Here is a 20,792-nt window from a genome sequence, read left to right on the forward strand (position 1 = left end):
TATCTTTAACATCTGGGTTGAACATTCCAATGTTTTAACTTCTGACTGATATCCCTTCCTTCGTAAGCCACAAGTCATTTATCTCACCACATGCGGGCTGGCGGCAGCAAGTCAGAGGGCTGTGTTGTCCTAACTTCCCCCTGCACCTCTGGACCATCTTTCTTCTTTTCTTTTCTTTTTTCTTTTCTTTTCTTTTTTCTTTTCTTTTCTTTCTTTTCTTTTCTCTTCTCTTTTCTTTAACCTTATTTTTATTGTTTATAGTCACACTATTACAGCTGTCCCCATTTCCCCCTTTGCCCACCTCCACCCAGATCTCTCCCCGCCATCCCTCAGGCCATCACCACATGGTTTTCTGTGCCTATGGGTCCCGCATGTATGTTCTTCAGCTGAAAGAAAGTGGACCATCCTTCTTGTTCTCTCAAAATTCAATCCTTTCGGGAGACCCGAAACTTCTGATTATACTACTTGCTTTCCTTGCTGTCATCTCCCAAACTCATGACTGTTCCTTCACAGCTAACCAAGGCCTCTGAAACCTGGTTCACAATCTTCCTCTGCGTGCCAACACCTCTTGCGTTTAGCTCAAATATCTCCTGGGCCACATACTATGAGGTTGCAAGGGTACATGATTGAACAAAATAAAGCCCCTGTTTTCAAGGAGGTTACATTTCAGTGATAGGGAATAGAAGTAAGGATACAAATATAACTGATAAATATATAACATGTCTGGTGGTGCTTAATGGCGCTGTAAACAAATAAAACAAGTGGACAGTGAGTGAAGAGGATATGCATAGATGGGAAGAGGGCTACCCAGAAAGGGTACTTTTGGAGAATTAGTCAAGTATGTGAGCAAACCAGGGGATACGTGGAAATAAAGCTAGACTCAGGGAGCTAAAAATGCAGAGGCCCTGAGGTAGGGGCATGCTTGGCACACCTGAGGGAAATGCTGGAGAGAATTAAGTGAAGTGAAACCTAGTAGATGGTGCCAAAGATGTAAGCAGATCCACATTATTAATGACCTTATAGTGACAATTGGCAATTCAAACATTTGGAGAGGGATGGGAAAGCACAGGAGGGCTTGGAGCAGAGAAGCAGCTTGATCTGACTTAGGTTTTGACAGGAGCACTCTGACTACTCTGTAAAAAATGACCTCCATGTAGGATTGGAAGCAGGAAGACCAGCCTGGGTGAGAAACGATGGTGCCTCATGCCGGGGTCAAGGGGGTCAGCAGTGGTCAAATGTCAGGTACTTCCCAAAGGCAGAACCAACAGGATTCACCGAGGGTTTGGCAGCGGGGTGTGAGAGGAGGAGAGGAGTCAGGGACAGCTCGGGGCAAGGTTTTGGGGCTTACCAAATGAAAGCACAGAGTTCTGTTCACTGAGATAAGGAGTACGGGGAAGAAGTGGGTTTGAGAGGAAAACCAGGAGTTCACTTTTGAACACGCTAAGTTGAAATGCCTTTTTAACGCCCAAGTGGAAATTACCCTCGGTCACTTGACTTGATGGCCAAGATCACAGCTGGAAAATTCAAATGCTTTTGGGACCAGGCAGGAAACATAAATAAGTACTGAAATATAATAAGGAGACGTAGGGACTGTTGCTATAGTCAATAATATTGTCTATTGTCGGCAATGTTGGAATAACTACGCACAATGACAGATGGTTACCAGACTTATTGTGGCGACCACTTTGTAAGGTATATAACTGTTGGATCACTATGTTGTATATCTGAAACTAATAAAATACTGCATGTCAACTATAATAAAATTAATTTAAAACTATTGATATTTACCAAAAACAGTAAGAAGAGGCAGGGACTACAGCTGGTCAGAGGGTAAATGTCCCATCTGAAGGGGCAGCTGCTCCAGAACCCAGTCCAGTGCTGCCATTTGGAATCTGGGCCTAGTGTTTGAGGCCTTCCCATTTCTTAGCAGGAAGAAGAACCTGACTTTTTAACAACCATATCTTAGGGAAATAAAATAAGTTCCACAGTATGGTAAATCCTAGAAGTGCTCAGTTAACGTTCTAACTGCAGGTGTTATTGGCGTCTTTAATTTATTAATATACACAGCAAAAAGAGGTTGGTTTAGCATTTTTCTAACTTGCTTGACAACCAAGTCCTCTCTTCATGCAATACCTCAAGGGACAAGCTTTCCTTGGTGCGTACATGGGAAGTCCTTGTTTATGCATGTGTCCTAGATGTCTGATCAACTTCTTTATTTCCTTTTTGAATATCTTAGTACATATATTTCTTGCAGCTTGTGAGTCATAGTTGATCACACCCACACAGACACACAGACACACAGCCAAATCTGTTAGGTGTTCCAACATCTAGTATCAGACTTGGTCCAAACGTAAATGAAGTATTTATTAAAGCCTTCCGAACTGCTAAATGCTGAGTGGGGTCTTGACCTTCTCATCGGTGAAGAGGCACTGAGTGAAATCCCAGAACACTGACTGAACAACTTCATTTCCCAACTTCTCTCCCTCCTGCACCTGTCAGGCTACACACTTTACTGACAGGAAGGACAGTCCGTTATTACTATGCACTCAGCAGACATTCTTTGTTTTGTTTATCTATGAGGAAGGAAGAAGGGAGAAAGACACATAAATCTGGGATGGAAATTCTGTAATAAAAAGACAAGACTAATATTGTTGCAGGTCTTTAAAAACATACTCTAGGATATATTAAAATATTTGAAGTACAGGGCTTGTCTGAAGCAGTAGAGTGCGTAGTCTATAAAAGAACGCACAGTACAGTTGGGTAGAGCAGCACATTTAAAAAACAAACAATATAAAAATGTCGCATATTGTCCTGGCCGGGTGGCTCATTTTGTTGGAGCGTTGTCCTGTACGCCAGAAAGGTCGCAGGTCTGGTGTACAGGAGGCGACTGATTGATGTTTCTCTCTCACATCGATGTTTCTCTCTTTCTCAATCAACAAATGTCAATAAACATACTATCAGGTGAGCGCATTTTTAAAAAATCGTCACATATTGTCATATGTCATGGTGTTTTGACATATTGTCAAAAACTTCTATGAAAGTACACAGAAGGGAAGCAGCAATGAACGGCCGGTGGAAGTGTCACCTGTGCTGGTCCCTGAAGCACAGCAAGGAGGCAGATGGAGAGCAGGGCGGTGGGGATTCCAGGCAGGAAAGCCCAGGGCAAAGTGAGAGATGAGGCAGTTCTAGGAGCCTTGAGCAGACAAGACTGTACAGGTCGGGAGGAGAATGACACACCGAGGCTGGATCACATCATGGTGGTTGCTGAATACCCCGTAAGGAAATACAGCCTTAACCGTGCAGGTCGTTGAAGGATTTGTGGGTCTCCGAAGGACACTGGGCAGAAATCTGTCATATTAAGGAAATTTGATCTTATGAGGTCATGGGGAGGAGGTGAGGCAAGAGGACTTTGCAGGATCCTGGGTTGAGGTGAGGAGAGTCTGGGCTAGATTGTGAAGAGTGGGAATAGAAAGAAATCGTGATATTTATGGAGGAAATAATGAATAGAACTTGCTAGCCTACTGAAGATGAGAGAGGCAAATGAGAAAGGAATGGCTTTGACCCTGGGTCAGTAACATAATGACTATCCCAACAGCAAACTGGTTTATACATATTCATTTATGGTGACACTGGTACATCCAAGGAAAAATGTCCAATCAATTAATTAGAGATCAAGGACTAGAACTTGGGAAAGAAAGACAAATAATGAACACTAAGGCAGCACAGTGTTCTCGGCTATGCGCTACATCCTTTACGTACATGATCCACCCAGGAGAGAAACAGAGATGGACTTTGCAGTTTGGTGCCATTGGCAGATGTCAGTCAGGTGGGGAGAATAATGACATTCAATGAAGACCAATTTACCCCAATTCCTCTATGTCCCTTCCCTTTGAAAACAGTCATCACACAAAAACAGATGCAGAAAAACACACTGCACCCTATCACATCACAAGATCACTCAAAATTCTGGTTTCCGGAAGCTGATACTGGATTCTAGGAAGTGCTAGAGACGGGGAAGAGAAAACAACTGTAACGGTTCTTTCTCATTCTTTCCCTTGAGAAAAAAGAAATGACAAAAAAACAGGAGGCAGAAGAAGCGAGGGGAGAAAGTACTTGGGAGAGTTTCCACTTGCTGAGATAAACAGGAATGAAAGCAAACTCTTTCCTCCAATAATAATAAACATTGAACACTGTCTCCCTAGTTTTCTAGACTTCATTATCAATTTACAAACACGTTATCCGATTCCCACCATGCGCCTTTCCACTCACAAGCCAGCAAGGAGCCACACATTCCACCTTCCAACTCCCTCCAGCCGACCAGGGTCCCAGTGTCTTTGTTTCCTAGGCCCACAGGCACATCAACAGTGACAACAGGTGTTTAGATGGCCATCATTAGTCTTTTCCATTTGTCACAATTCTCCAGGGTGAGCTGAGTCCATCCCTTCCCTCCCTCAGCCGCACGAAAGGCTGCGCTGCTTAAAGTGTCTCTGCATTCACACACCCAGGGCACGGGAAGAGGAAAAAGCCGCAAGAAAGGAGGAAGGTGTGGGTGAAGAGTAGACTAAAATGACAAACTTAGAAGGCATCTCCTCAGCATGCAGTAGTTGCTTATAATATAATGCATTTTCACTCATGGTACCCTTACTTTCTTTTACTCTACAAATGCAATGCTATAAACACTATAACTGCGTGTAATCACACATGCAGTCAACAGTATGACTGCTCTTAATGAACAGAACATAAATGTCCTCGTTGAACTCTGTAACAAAGGGCAATATCAAAAATTCCCCAAGACCCATAGCAGAAATGTCTGCTTACAATCTGCAAAACATACACACATCAGGAATTGCTGATTCTTACAGACTCTCTGGAATCTCTTGCTAGAAACGAGAGAGGGAGAGCTGGGAGGGTTTGCAGACTGAATGTTCCCTGCAGTCTCGCCGCCTAAAGAATAAATTCATATCTGGAACTGGTCGCCTCAAGACACAGGTCTATACTATGGACAAGCGAATAATGGATAGTTGTAATTCTAGAAACCAGGCGATACACTTTGAATACACAAAATACAGGGGGAAGGACCTTGCAAAAATGTTTGCTAAGTGAATGTCCCACTAAAGAAAAGTTTTTATAAAAAGTTAACTATACTTGCTTACTGTGAAATTCCAGTTACACAACAAAAATCTTATCACAGATAATATTATGATGATACACAGTAATACTGAGACAAGTACTGGGCAAAACAATCATCTGTTTTGACAATTTAGACAATTCCTACAACCAATCCCCACACAACTCAGACTGCAGTAGCAAGGAATTAACTCTGCAAACAAAAGTAATTTAGAGTTGGCTCAATGGAATAATGAAGCAACAGTAATTCACTTCCTCTACCGACTTTAAACATTGCCTGGGTTCTTACTGCCCTTAATCTCCTGATACTACAATATTACTTATAATCTAATTCCTGAATGTGTTGCTAGATTCCATGAAACAGCAAAGAGAAGTCAGTGCTTTGCAGACCAGTGAAAGACTAACTGGAAGAAGACGTTTGTAGGCTGAGGTCCCTTTCTACCTCCAGGGACGAAGAGGGGAGCAAACTGTTCAAGGCCCGGAGGCTGGCTCCCGCTGCCAGGTGCAGACAGTCAGGAGCACACTCCAGGGCTTCTGGCCAACCTTCTGTGCTCTGCACGCTAAAAAAAAAAATCCTAAATAACAGGAAAGCAAAAACTGGATCCCCATGACATTGCCAGGTAGATCTACAGAAATGAGTGAGTTTTCCTGTGGAATAAAATATCTTCACAACAAAATTTCAGAATTAATTAGCAATCCCACCACATTCTAATGGTACTGCATTTCATAAGATAACAAAATGCACTTTATCCTCTTTCCTTACCTGTCTACCGTCCCTCTGGGAGGACGTTGAAGAGGAGGCACTTCTATGGGTGGGAGTGGACGTTTTATGAGCAGGGGATATGCCCTTCTCGTCTGAACTCATAGCTGCAGTTAGAGTCTAGTTGCGTGCACTTAAGAGCATCCCAATGGTCTCAAATTCAGACAAAGAAGTAGGTAAATGTTCAGCTTCAGTCCATTTCACAAATGAGGCTTGACTAGAAAAGAGAAGGCAAATGGTCAGGGTGTCCAAAACATTTCAAAGCAAAACAAAACTACAACTCATGGAAACAATTTTAAAAAATTAAAAATTATAGTCGGGAAAAATGTTAATGAGAGGAAGAACTCTGACACATTCGGAGGTATTTCTTCCTCTAGATCTGCTAGGTGGAGGCTAAAAGCATGAATATACACCAAAAGTCTGTCACCAAAAAAAGTGGGAACAAACTGTATGCTCAAGTCACACTCTTCCCTCACATTCTCCTTGTTTTAGAGCAGGTCTGCAGTGCTAAGCCAAGTGTCTGGTCCTCTGCTCCACTGCTAAATGCACTGCTCCACTGCTAAATGCACTACAAAAGGAACTACGAACTCTGTTAGTTGGCTGCACCTACTTATTTTTTATTCCTGGAGTGTAAGAATGGCTGTGACATTAAAATATACATATATATACTAATTTCATCTATATCAAAGCACATTTTCAGAAACTGGTTAAACAAAATTCTACACCATAAAAAGACCACCGATTTAAAGTCAACACTAACACAATTTTTATGTTCAATGAGAAAAGTATTGTGGCTGAAAATAACAGCAATATGAAAGACGAACATCCAATTTTCCCATCTCATTCTTCCTTCTTATTAATATTAAGTACCGTAACAGTTGCATTTATGCCAAGTGACATAAAATTCGGATTTATGACCAGAGACCTAACTAAAGCAAAAGGTAGCAGGGAAGACTTCTAGAACTTACTCTTCGAAGGCATCATAACTGGTACGTGTTCAGAAAAAAACATTTGAAACTGGGGACTAACTTAGCCTGAGCTAAGTTATGCTTGTGGTAACACAACCACAAAATCTCAAGCTCCTACAGGAAGGTTAATCAGCTGCTGCCCTACTCCAGGTCCTACTCATCCAGGCCGGAGACGCAGTCCCCATGTGAAGGAGGAACAGAGCTATGGCTGAACCACAAGATAGTTCATACCACTTTTGCTTGGAGGTGGCATGTCTTAGCTCATCTCACTCCCATTTTATTGGCCAAAGAGTCACATAGCCAAACTGAGGTCAACGATGCATGCAAGTATAGCCCTCCCAGAGGGCGAGGCAGTGGATAGTAGCAAATAATAATATAACCTACTATATGTACCATAAAGAGATTAAAGGTATGGATGAAACTATTTCAACTGTCTCTAGTTTCATCACCCAGTAGCAGCAATGGTTAACATTTTGGTTCTGCTTTAACCAAAGGAGGAGAATAATGCCCGTACTTATCGGCAATATGGTTTCTTCAGTCAACAATGTATTGGTGAAAGTCTTCCTTGTGAACAAAGACACTTTGACGTCACCACTCTTAATCACTACATATAAGGCCACCACACGATATACCATAATACATTTAACCATCCTTGCGCTGGGACATTTAGGCTGTATTCAGTGTATTTTTTAACACTGAGACTTACCCTGGAAGAGTTTATAATAATTCTATTTCATGTTTTATTATTGTAAAAATGACTGTCTTTGTGGATTTCAACACCTTTTTGCTTTATTTGATATCATCTGCTTTTTCTGTTTGCAAGTGATAAATGAAATCTGTCCATAATTTTACATTTAAACTTTCTGTAGCATTTTGTATTATGTGTTCCTATAGTAATGATCATGTTGGGTTGCTTTTTAAAAAATGTAATTTTAATGAAGTTGCTCCCATTTCCATTTAATGTTATAACTAATAGTTGACCTCTGCCTCTCATTTGACATTTTCTACTTTTGGGTTCTCCTCTGTTTCCTTTAATGCTTGATGGCTTTTTAAAAAAATAATCTGCCTTTCCTTACAATACTGATTTTTATATGGTTTTAACTGACCTCTACATTTGCCATTAATTTGAAAGATACAATTTCCCTTTCAAAGTTCTACTTCTGTTTCCCTTTAAGTTTCTCTAAGTCATTCTGGAACCATCAGTGTGTAAATGACTAAGACAAGAGTAAAATGGTATCTTTTGAGTCTCCTCCACCCACCTAACACCACTCACACCCCCCTCCCCCAAATATTCTGTTCCCTGTCCTCTTTTCAACCTTGGTGATTCCATCTGGAGTTGTAGAGAATTACTCTTAGGATTCCAGAGCAATGCCGAGGAGCTGACACCACGTTTCCTGGTTGGGGCCAACCAGGGTCTCCGAGTGTGAGAAGATAGAGTAACAAAAGCAAAGCCTTTTCTGCCCTTTCTCACGAGCCTCTTTTTCTGCAAGTGCAGCTGACCTTCATCATAAGACCTGGCTCGATCAAGATTTTCCTCAATTTGGAATATAGCCTTCATAAAATTAGGGTATAATTCTCTATACTTTGGATATTAGATGCTATTTTGAGTTAAGTGTTTGGGTTATTAATGGCTGGTCTTTTTCAATATTTGCTTGACTATTTGCCGAGTTATTAGGAGGAGCCACATTAGCTGACCCCACACCTAGCCACCAGGGGCAGGGCATTCTTATTGACTGATCTTATCAATGCAAATGTCACCACCCTGCTGGGTGGAATATATTAGTTTTCCATCCAGATCATGATCAGAGCAATGAATGCTTATTGTCATTATATATTGTGGCCATTACATTGTCATACATTAAACAAAGAATGTTTAAACAAATATGTCCATAAAACACAAAGAAAGATTATCCCCCCAAAGAAGAGAAAACTATTATGTGCAAGAGGGCTTATCTGTCATGTTAATTTTTTTTTTCCTAAAAGAGAAAGGGTAGGCAGTTTGTTGTATTTTTAAGGTCATTAACTCATGGGTAAGAAAAAAAAATCAAGGACTAATTTCAAGTACATAAGCACTAGAAATCAGTGTAAGATTGGATAAGCATTTTCCCACAAAATGCCTAAAAGGATTTAAAAAAAAAAGGACCATTAGTACTTACACTAGGGAACAGTGACTACCACATGTCATAAAATGAAAAGATGATTTCACTCAGGGCCCAAAAGAGGATGTATGAAACCAACACAGGACTTCCCATTTCAAGACAGTGAAGTGATGTTATCGGAGGAGAATCTGGCAAACTCCACCAGCTTCCTCCAAAGGGACGGGGCACAGAGCAAGGCTCCCCACACTTGAAGAGCTGTCTGAGGCCATCGAAGCACAGTAAGAACACAGCCTGCCTTGCCGTTTGCTGCCTTCCTCAGTCTTGGCTCTGGAAGAGCATCACGGACAGGTCCCAGTGCACCCCCAGTTAGGTCTCACCTCCCCAGGCTGCCTCCTGGTGCAGACACTTACAAAACTAAGAAGAAAAAAAGTACAGAAAGAGACAAGTTCTCCGGCTGTGACTGACCAAGATTCTAACTCTCCCAGTCTCCTACGGCCCTTTACTAAGTAAATGAAATAGACAAATCTACATTCTGCAGCACCCAGCCCTCCAAGGTGAAGTATAGGAGGAGGATTTGAATGTTAACCAAGTAACATGAAGGGCGCCAAGGGTAACTGGCACAGATAATCCTTCAACAAAGAGCAGATCTCCCATAAAGAAGAATGTTTAAACAAGTATGTCCATAAAACACAATGAAAGATTATCCCCCCAAAGGAGAGAAAACTATTATGTGCAAGAGATAGACAAAGGGCTTATTTGTCATGCTAATTCTAGTAAAAGATAGAGGTAGCTTTGGAGCACACAAGTACTTTACATGTGCACAACATTTTTATGAAAAGTAGAGTGTTCATACAAGAGGTGAGACAGACTCAGATGCAATGGCAATTGGCATAGGTAAGAAACTGAGAGAACAAATAATGACGCCAAATTTAAGAGCAAGAATGAAAACGATATTAGTGAAGCACAGAATGATTCTGCAGAAAAATCTAGTCATACACAGATCAGAAAGATAAAATTGAGGAAATTAGCTTGCAAACAGAAAAAAGAGCAAGAAAAAGTTAACCTTCACACTTTTAATTCAAGTGTCATCATCTACTTGTAAAACAGCATGCAGTATAAGCTTCTGGATTGTTTGTTTCTGGAACTTCTATTTACTATTTTCAGACTGCCGTTGACCCCAGGCGACTGAAACCATGGAAAGCAAAGCCGTGGACAAAACATACAAAAGAGAGACATGGGTTTCATAAACTATTAAGGAGCAGCCATACCTTTAAAATGACAATAAAAAGGCAATGTTAATTATGTATTTCTTTTTGTAAGGTTGATTTTTTATTTCTAAAGGTTTTATAAAGTTTTCAAATATGGGTACAGTACTAAGTTCACATCATTTCCCCAAAGCAATACCCTTGTAGTTAGGGTAGTGTTACTATGAGAGGCAGGTGGGGCTGTGCCGCCAGAGGAGGAGCAGGAGCCAGGCTCCCGAGTGACTGGCATGTATTTCTTCAATTCAAATGATATATGGGGAAATCACTTCTTGCCGTCCAGATTACCTAAAACTATGCCAAAGACGTGACTTGGCTCAAGAGGGCAAAAAATAGCTCCTTACTATACTTTAGACATTTGTATTTCTATAGGTATTTGTACTTATAGGTATAAGTAACAGTCTTGTAACACCAAAGGTTTTTACTTCCCTTAGGTCACATTGCTTCTAGTTTTCTTCAATAACTTAAGAGTTGTTCTACTTACCTATTGGTAACTTCATATGGAAATGTCCTGAAAACCAGCTTAAATCAGGAATTCTCAAATGCCACACTAATCTCTGTTGAGTTATAACGTGATAATGTCCGTATTTAAAAACTATAATTTGAGGGGATGTATTTTCTAATGAAGACATTGGGCCCTGGATTTAGTGACTATATATACTTTCCAATCTAGTTTTAATTTTGAACTTGGTATGGTTTTGTACTTTAATTCCAGGAATATGGCCCAACTCTCTCCTCCTGCTTCAGGTTTGTTGGTTAGTGGGCATTATACAATGAGTTGTTCAGAACTGAGTCTTCAAAAAATTGTTCTTGGAAATAGATTAGGGAATACTTCTCATCCCGAACAACCAAACTACCAATTATACTATTTCCCGATGTAATCCTTCTTCTCTGGACATCTATTAATTTTCTAATTAACAAAGCATAAATGGCCTTTCAAAAATTATAGAGTAATAAAAGAGCACATCAAGAATATTAGTTGAGGTCAAAGTCCCAAGAAGAGATTACCATAACCTCCTTCCCAGCATTCCCTAGCCTGTCAGGGAGAAAATACTGATAAACATGGCAGGCTCCTTCTGTGCACCAGGCACTTCCCATCCACGCCCAGTAACTCTCCTGTTATTCAGTGTACAGATAAGAAAAGTAGGGATGAGAAAGCTTATTAAGTCTATTTGACATCAAAGCCCCTGTGGCAAATTCTTTCACTATGCTTTACCCTTGATTTACTAATAAATTAATGAATAAACTGAGCAACAAATCAAATTTTTAGAGTATGGTATATTACTGATGACATACAATACTAATTTACAGAGCTTCTTAATCTGGGGGACCTGAACAGGTTCAGCACATTCTTTAAACCCCAGAAATATGGGAAGTGTTGGATATACATGCATTATATTTTCTTAGGGAGATATTCAATGGCTTTCATCACATTATCAAAAGATATCCTGGTGAGTTTATATTTCTAAAACAATTATTAACAGTACAGGTTTAAAAAAATTCCTGGGCATAAAAGCTGTACAACATATTTAATATAATGGGATCTCAGGATATTTGATTTCGAAAGAAGTTTCTGTCACGGATTGTTGACAAGGTCATTCTAATACCATCATCGAATAATTGTACCAGTGCTAATTTCCTAGGATTTGCCAGCCCCTTTTCAGCCATCACTTTGTGTCTGACCCTAGCTGACATGTTTTGAAAGGAGGCTTTGGCAATGTCCTAATTCGCATTTTAACAGGAAAAATAACATTGGGAAATATGGTTCCCACGACTGCTAACAGGTACTGATTGCCGGCAGAGTGCAAAGAGTCAGCAGCAGTGAGACATACCAAAAGATCTTGCCTCTGCTTCGTGACCTTCAATAACAATTCACATGGTGAGTGTGTGAACCTTTACTGGGGCACCAACAGCACACACCCTCTAGAGCAATTTTCTGTCAAAACAACAGCTTCCCTACTGAGTTGGGGCATGTGGAAGAATTGGCTGCAACAGAGGAAACGGCTGAGGTGAAAAATGTTCCCGAATGACCACATTAGATTGCTGGTGGGGAAACAAAATGGTAACTGCTGTTGAAAATGGTATAGAAGTTTCTCAAGAAATTAAAAATGGAATTACCATATGATTCCAGTTCTGGGTATTTATGAAAAAGAACTGAATGCAGAGATGTGAAAGATATCTGTACACCCATAGTCATAGATGCATTATTTATTATAATGGCCAAAAGGTGAAAACAACCCAAGTGTCTGTGAATGGACAAATGGAAAAACAAAACGTGTTATATTCATACAATGAGATATTACGTAAAAAGCATGGAAATTCTCACACAGGGTACAACATGGATGAACCATGAATACATTATGCTTGGTGAAATAAGCCAGAAGGATAAGTATTATATGATTCTACTTATCTGAAGTACCCAGAACAGTCACACTGATAGAGGCAGGAAGTGGAAGGGTTGTTTTCAGGGCCATGAGGGGGAGGGAATGCATAGTTAATGTGTAATGGGCACAGAGTTGCAGTTTGGAAGGTGAAAAAGTTCTGGAGATGGAAGGCAGCTGTCTTAGTCCATTTGGCCACTGGAATGAAACCCCACAGACCCTCTGGTTTATAAACAACAAGCATTAATTTCTCACAGTGCTAGGGCCTGGGAAGTACAGGGTCATGGCGCCAGCAGATTCAGTGTCTGGTGATGGCCTGCCTCTGGTTCACGGATGGCCAGCTGGTTGTTGTGTCCTCTAGGCTGGAAGGGGACAGGGATATCTCTTAAGTCTCTTCTATAAGGGCACTAATTCCATTCATGAGGGCTCCACCCTCATAACTTAATCACCTCCCAGTGGCCTCACGTCCTAACACCATCACCTCGGGGATTAGGATTTCAACACAGGAATTTTGGGAGGACACAGACATTCAGACCATAGTGGTGATGGTTACAGAACAAAGGGAACATGTTCAATGTTGCTGAACTACACAATTAACAATAGTTAAACTGGTAAATTTCATGTATATTTTACAATAAAAAGTTCCTGTATTATCAGCTGTAATTACTTTTATAACATGCAGGCATTAATACTACACTAATTTTGCTTAGGTTTCATCTTCTTCATAAAATCTTCCCTATTCTATTAGACAGAATTGTGACTTTAATTTGTAGTCCTTCTATACTTATGCATATATATTACTGAACAAGCACTATACCCTTGTTTATTTGCTCTGATTCTGTACAATTTTTGAGGGTGGGGACTCTATACTTTCATTATTGTCGCCAATGTCATGGGCCACAAAAACCATGCCCACTGTTTACCAGGCTTATCATTTAGGTTAAGACCAAAGTCCTGCATCAGACCCACTAAGGAGAGACGACTGTGCTCACAAGCTGCCTGTAGAGAACCACCCTCATGTCAGTTTTTGATTCCACTCTATTTGCTCAAAGATAACCCAAACTAATCCAAACAATTTGCAGATTAGAGTTCTCTATCTGTTTGGTAGCCAGCTGGAGAGAAAGTCTGCACAGAGTTCAATACTCCCAAAAGAAAACCTCTGGGTTGTTCTCAAATAAAGACCCCTCTCCGCGGGCTGCTAATGGTACTCCAGAGGCCGGGACCATTACCAGGTTCTGTTCTCCCTGGTGCTGAGAAGTACATTAGGAATAGAAAGAGAGGCAGCAGGCAGCAGTGTAATCCTTTCAAAACACCACTAATGGGTTAGCCTGGATGCACAGAATCACTGCACCTGCCACCTACCTAACTTACTAGCCGTTATCTCCCTAATCACAGATATTTCATGGTCAGGAACCCTAATCGCAATTTTTAAAAAAAACTGTCATCTTTCCAGAATAGCAATGGTTATGCAATCCTTTACATAGCAGGGTGCCCATAACTCTACTTGCTTTGGCATCCAGTGTAAGCACTGGTTTCAATTATGCTTATTCATTGTTATATGAGGGAAGGAACAGCTGACAAGAACTGCGGATCTACTGCCAGGCCCAGGTCTCCAGCCCTGTGAACTCAGTGAACTGAGGTGTGGCGATCTGCACACACTCCAGCAGTGAGCTGAGCTGAGCTGGGCTGAGCTGAGCTGGCGTGCACCAGCTCAGGGGACAACTGTGTGCGCCCCTCCCTAGCTCAGCCTTCAGAGACATCCTCTTGGGAACTGAAAATCAGCCATGCAAATTAATGCTTTTTTTTTTGAGAGACAGCCTATTTTTAAACATTTACTAGTACACCATTACATATAACATGTGGTGTTTTTTCCTTTCATCTTCCTTTACTAAAAAATACCAAAAACGGCTTGGGTTTAGAGCCAATCCCAGCTCTGCTGGTTGTTCGCTCGTGATGAAACATCAGGCAATTTTCTTAATCTCTCTTTGCCTCCGTTTCCCCACCTATGAAACAGGGATAATAACACCTCATTCATGGAGCTGTGAGAAGTCAATGCAATGATCCGTGTAACATGCTAACTGTCACTAAGCATTCTCTCCTGAGCCTCTTCTCTGAGGGACAACAGACTTGGGGACACCTTATGTACTCCCCAGAGTGTCGCCTATTGTCAGGGGCAGGACACTCAAGTCTCAGGAATATCAATTTTGAGACTGATTTGGTCTATAACACTATTTTATTCAAAGCCCCTATAAAAAAGTTTTGCAAATTTTCCATCCAGGGACAAGAGTATTTGGAGAAAAAAATGTGTAATTTAACAACAATATACAAAATAGAAACTAATGTACTGGTTTATGTCTTTAAATGGATTCTGTGGCCTATCATTGAAAATATAGCCTACACATAAACAGAGGACACTCATCAAATAATACACTTACTAAGATTATTTAAATATCAAAAATACTTGAGCCCTGGCTGGTGTAACTCAGTGGATTAAGCTCGGGCCTGCGAACCAGAGGATGGAGGTTTGATCCCCAATCGGGGCGCATGCCTGGGTTGCAGGTCAGTTCCCAGCACGGGACGCATAAGAGGCAGCCATACATCGATATTTCTCTCTCTCTCTCCTTCCCTTCCCCTCTAAAGATAAATAAGTAAAATCTTTAAAAAAACACTTGAGACATGATATAAAGTGAAGGAATAGGGGTCCTGATGGCTTAACAAGCTGTATCTGAGGTCCAGAAAGAGTATCATATTCATGGTACACTATAATTAGCAAAGAAATGGACACCAGAAAGCTTGAGTTTGAGCTTCAGCCTTGACCAGGTGGCTCAGTTGGTTGGAGCATGGTCCCATACATCAAAATGTTGAAGGTTCGATTCCGGGTCAGAGTATATACCTAGGTTGTGACTTCGACCCCTGGTCAGGGCATATATGGGAGGCAACCAATCCATGTTTCTCTTTCTCTCTCTCTCTGTCTCACTCTAAGATCAATGAACATATCCTCAAGCAAGGATTTAAAAAAAAATACCCAAGCGTTCCTTTTTCAGCAGGTTACACAATTTTGTGTCTCAGGGTCTTCACTTCTTCAATGAGGGGAAGATACTTCTGTGCTCAACTTGCCTCATGGGATTTTGTGGAGATCAAGAAAGAAAAAATTACTTCAAAATATACACACATAATGGGATAAAGCTGGAAGAGTGAATGTGGGATCTATTTCACTTCAAAACACCACTGAAAAAAAAAAGAGAAAAGGGACTTGTTATAAAAAGCAAACCCCTCCCAGAGTGGTGAGAACCAGAGACAACAGCAACAGAATCTGGGACTGGAAAGCAGACAAGGGCGGTAAAAAGCCACTGGGTCCTTGGTGAGTCCCATCACAAAGACAGTATGTGGAAGTGTAAGGGATTCAAAGGACGGTTTAAAACATCAGTTGGTATTGAACTGGGATGAACAAAGCTACTTCTCCCCAAATCCCAAACTTAGAAAAAGCCAGTACTAATTGTTTGCCACAGAAGTTCTGCTGCAGGTCCCAGATCAATATGTCACCTGGGAACTTATTCCAAATGAAATTTCTTGAGCTCATCCATACCAGTGAATCAACAACTTGGAGGAAGGATGGGGGTCGGGGGTGGGGGGTGCACTCTGTTAAAACAAGCCCACCTGGAGCAGTAGCAGGTGCAAAGGGTTACCAGCTGGGCCCTGTTCTTTTATCTGTGGTGCCAGTTTCACTCAAAGCCTTAAAAGCCCAGGTGAAAAGATTTGCTACTTTCCACCTGAAGGATAATTTCCTAGCCAGTCCAAGAGTGTTTTAAGAAAATGCATGCATTTAAAAATTTTTTAATGTAGATTACCTCTATTTGCAAGTTGGTTTATTTATTTTTTTTGCTATTTCTTCACCAATTTGTTTCCTTTAAATGTGTTATTTTGAAATACTTTTTAGGTCTACAGCAAAGTTACAATAAACTCTAAGGAGTTCTCAGATTCCCTTTACCCAGGGCTTCTCTAGTTTTCAGAAGTTGACAAAACAAGAAATTTGAATCTCGGGGTTTAACTATTTATAGTGCCAGTTGAAAAAAAACCTAGACATTGGGAAGTAAATGCCAATGCTAACTCTGTAGTCATTATTTAAATAAATAAACTTCACAGTACTTTCAAATTCAGTATTCTAAACACGAGAATTTAGTCAGCAAAGCACCCTTCAGTTTTCGGCTTGCGTCACCTCAGAATGGGCACACACTCTGTCCCCTTTCCAGCAAAGATTTTCATTTTCTTCACGGCACTGCTCATCCTCAGTAGTTGCACGCTGAATTTACTGGTTTATTGCCTATCCCTAGAGACTTCGCCTATGATATTTCATGCGCTCCCTGTTCCAACCCTGGGCCAGAGCAGTGCCTGGCGCAGACTGAGAGGTTCTCAATAGACTTCTCTGGGTGAGTGAGCGGGTGAAAGAACGCCTACATGAGTGAGGAACACTCTGGACATAGCAGGGGAGACCTCGGACACATGATAAACACACATCTATTTACATTGCCATTGTTTCTGAAATTTCAAACCTTTAGAAGTCTACACAGCTGACATTGGGGGAGAGATGACAAGGTGACAAGGTGGTTGGAGACGCTGGACTAGGTGAGCTGGAGTCCGACATCTCTAACCACCTTCTCACCGGGGCAGCACTTGGATGTGCTGCTTCTGAAACATGCTTGTTATCCAAAAGCCAGGTTTCTTCAAAGTAGGTCTCTACTGTTGGTTCACTATGCACAGTATTTCCCAGGATTATTCATTTAATGTGAAAAACCAATAAAATAAAAAGTCAATAACATCTTAAATCACCCTCAAAGTTAGCCTAATGAAGTATTAAGCATTCTTGCATATGTAGAAACACATTTTAACAAAACCTCACAAATACCGGATCCCAATCTTGTGGTTTGGGAATGAGACATTTTAGGAAAACAGGTGGAAAATTGTAAAGGAGGAAGGAAGCAGCCTTCCTTGCTCTCTCTCGTCACTAGCAGTCTGCTTCTCTGTCAAAAAACGACCTGATCATGGGGAAAAGGAACGAAGGGTAGACGGCAGGAAGGGAGGGAGGGGAGAAAGGGAGAGGCGGCCAACGTCCATATTCTCTATGAACTCTTCTGACGTTTCTCCGAGAGTCAAATGCTATAAAATGTATCCCAAAATCAAAGTACCGGATCACTCAACCAAGGTGAAAAAACGTCAGCCCAAAGTGAGCAGCCACGGAATATCCATTTATCAAATGAAACGAGGCAGGAAAACAACAGTGCTGGGCACCTCTGCTTCCTTCCGGCCCTGCACTGTGAGGGGGGTGAACGCTAGCACCTGCCCTAACACCTGCACTCACCGAGGCACAAATTAGCCCGTCACCCAGAGGGAACAATGATCCCGCTGTCACCTCTGGAGGTCTCCTGCTTATGATGTAATGAGTTGCAAATAACTCAAATTGTCTGGTGAACGAAGGACTTAACAGGCCGAATCTCACTGCCAAGAAACATATCCACATTGACACAAAAATGGAGTTGAGGGAAAAACTCATCTTCTGACCGTATGCATAAATTTTGAAAAAATAATGATAATAATGAAAGGTAAATAAAATTACATTTTTTCTCTATATGAAAATAAAACAATTAGTAGTATTAATGTGGAGTTATTCATTTGAAAGTATTTGATGTACTTAATAAATAAGTTCTGTGAATGTCATTTTAAACCAAGATTTTCAGGGAAAGAAAAAACAGATACAAATATAAAATCAATATTAACATTCCATAAATTTAACTTGGAAAACTCCGTATGAACTCCTAAATTTTTATTTTTAAATATATATGTATATTTTTATATATGAAATATGTAATGTGTGTGTGTGTGTGTATTTATTTATATTTATTCTTACCATGTCCCTTGAGAAAGAGCTGATAAGACCAGGCAGTCCCAATGTCCAGACTGCAGTTTCTGAACTCCACTTTCCTCATCCAGGCGTCAGAGCTCCTGGATGGCTGACTCCCAAACTGTGCGATGGCACAAGGAGTTTGGGCCGGCCGGCTGGACCAAGCGGCAGGGCCAAAGACGCTAATGGGACAGAGGAGCTCCACAAGGCTCTGCATCTTGATCTAGATGCTGATTCTCTAGGAATGTTCAGTGCGTGACAATTCCCTGTGATTCACTTATGGTAAGTTCTCTTTTCTGCATGTAGATACAGGAGCCATTTGAAAGGGCTCCCCATGGAAAAACGCTTTGTTTATAGGAGAAAAATCACCTCAACTCACTAAAATATAAATATTCTTTTAAAAAAACCCATGAATTTACAATAACACTCAAGAAAAAGAGGAACTCTTCCCATAAACAACAAAGAGACATCTTTGATCACCTTCTGCAGAAACTGAGGTACCGCCTCTGAAACCGTCCACTCAGATGGAAGCAACAAGTACTTACTCTGTCCTTCCTGTGTGACTGTCACCGAACACCAGGGTCAAATGTCATAAAGCTGATGAAGCAATGGGCCTCACAGAGGAATTCCAGCTAATTAATGTAGAAGGAATGATAGGCTGGGGTGGCGGGAGAAACCTCCACGTTTCCAACCGCTGATGAAATAATGTATTCAGACAACGATTACTAATGAAAAAAACTGATGAGGGAAACTTCACAACAAATCCTGAATATTATTTCCTGAAGCTATTGTTGAAACTGAGCACCACTGAAGTAGGGGAACAAGGCTGCACAGGCCTCCTGAGGTGACGTGACGTAAGGTACCATGGATGCAGAATTCTCACCGAAAAGCAGAATCCAGATCCAAGCGGGCCTCTAAATATAATTTGCAGTTTCTAACAATCTGGGTGACAGAGACAAAGGTTAAACAACAATCAGCCAAACTCAGCACGCGGATCATTCTATTGCTCGTGTGGCTTGGTTTCTTCAATAAGCAAATGCCTTGAAAAAGGAGGAACACTCTAGATAAAAGAAACAGAAAAGACTCAATAGCCAAATGAAATGTATATACTTTGGATCTGATGTAAATAAATGAACTATAAAAGACAATTTTGGGAAATGTGATAGAGACATCTGAGTATGGAATAAGGCGAAAAGGATATCAAAGGTTACTATTCACGTTGTTAGGTATGACAATGGGACTACAGTTTTGCAGAAAATGTGCACAGTAACAGATGCTTACTGGAGCATGAGTGTTATTACGACACGTCTACCTCTACAACCTCAGAGGAAACCCAGAAAGGGGTCAATGAATCTGGGCGGGTACACCTGGGAGTTCACCAGACTATTCTCTTTAACTTTGTATAAATTTGAAATTTTTCCAAATGAAAGGTATTTTCTAAAAACTAGGAAGAAGCCATGGCTAGTGTGGCTCAGTGGATTGAATGCTGGCCTGCGAACCCAAGGGTCTCCAGTTCAATCCCTGGTCAGGGCCACGTCCCCAGCTGGGGGTGTGTGAAAAGCAACCACACACTGATGTTTATTTCCTTCTCTTTCTCCCTCCCTTTCTCTAAAAATAAATAAAAAAATCTTTTAAAAAAACTAGGAAGAAAACCAAAAACAATGAAAAATGTTTAAAAAACCAAAAATTCCTGCAGTATTATTTACAATAGCCAAGATTTGGAAGCATCCCAAGTGTCCATCAGTAGATGAGTGGATAAAACAACTGTGGTACATTTACACAACGAAACATTACTTGGCCATTAAAAAGAAAAAAATCGTATCTTTTGTGACATCGTGTGTGGACCTGGAGAGCATCACGCTAAGCGAAACAAGCCCTTTAGAGAAAAGCCAAATACTGTATGGTTTCACTCATATGTGGAATCAATGAACAAAAAAGCTAATAAACAAAAATAGAAACATATTCACAGATACAGAGAACAGACTGACAGCTATCAGAGGGAAGGAAGGTTAGGGGCTGGATAAAAAAGGTGAAGGGATTAAGAAAAAAAGACAAACCTCACAGACACAGACAATAGTGTGGTGATTACCAGAGGGGAAGGGTATTGGGGAGGTAAAAGAGGGTAAAGGGGGGTAAATGGTGATGGAGGGAGACTTGACTTTGGATGATGAACATGCAATTCATACAGAAGATGTATTATTGAACTGTACACCTGCAACCTATATAATTTCATTAAACAATGTCACCTCAATAAATTTAATAAAAAAATCAAAAGTGTTCGTAAGCAAAACAAAACAAA

General features: G+C 40.8%; 1 protein-coding gene across 6 annotated transcripts in view; it reads right to left on the reverse strand.

Annotated features, from left to right (window-relative positions):
* Positions 1-20,792, reverse strand: part of OSBPL6 (oxysterol binding protein like 6) — a 197,277-nt gene that overhangs the window by 78,295 nt on the left and 98,190 nt on the right. For 5 of the 6 annotated variants that reach the window (XM_037044374.1, XM_037044373.1, XM_037044371.1 and 2 more), the window contains exon 3: positions 5,891-6,104. In XM_037044374.1, the coding sequence (XP_036900269.1) occupies positions 5,891-5,992 (102 nt within the window). In that variant the 5' untranslated portion in view covers positions 5,993-6,104. The remainder of the gene's footprint in view (positions 1-5,890; positions 6,105-20,792) is intronic. The other variant, XM_037044372.1, reaches the window with a different exon arrangement.

Source organism: Sturnira hondurensis, unplaced genomic scaffold (genome assembly GCF_014824575.4).
Source record: "Sturnira hondurensis isolate 20B ecotype Veracruz unplaced genomic scaffold, ASM1482457v3 Scaffold0004136, whole genome shotgun sequence".
Classification (NCBI taxonomy): Eukaryota; Metazoa; Chordata; class Mammalia; order Chiroptera; family Phyllostomidae; genus Sturnira; species Sturnira hondurensis.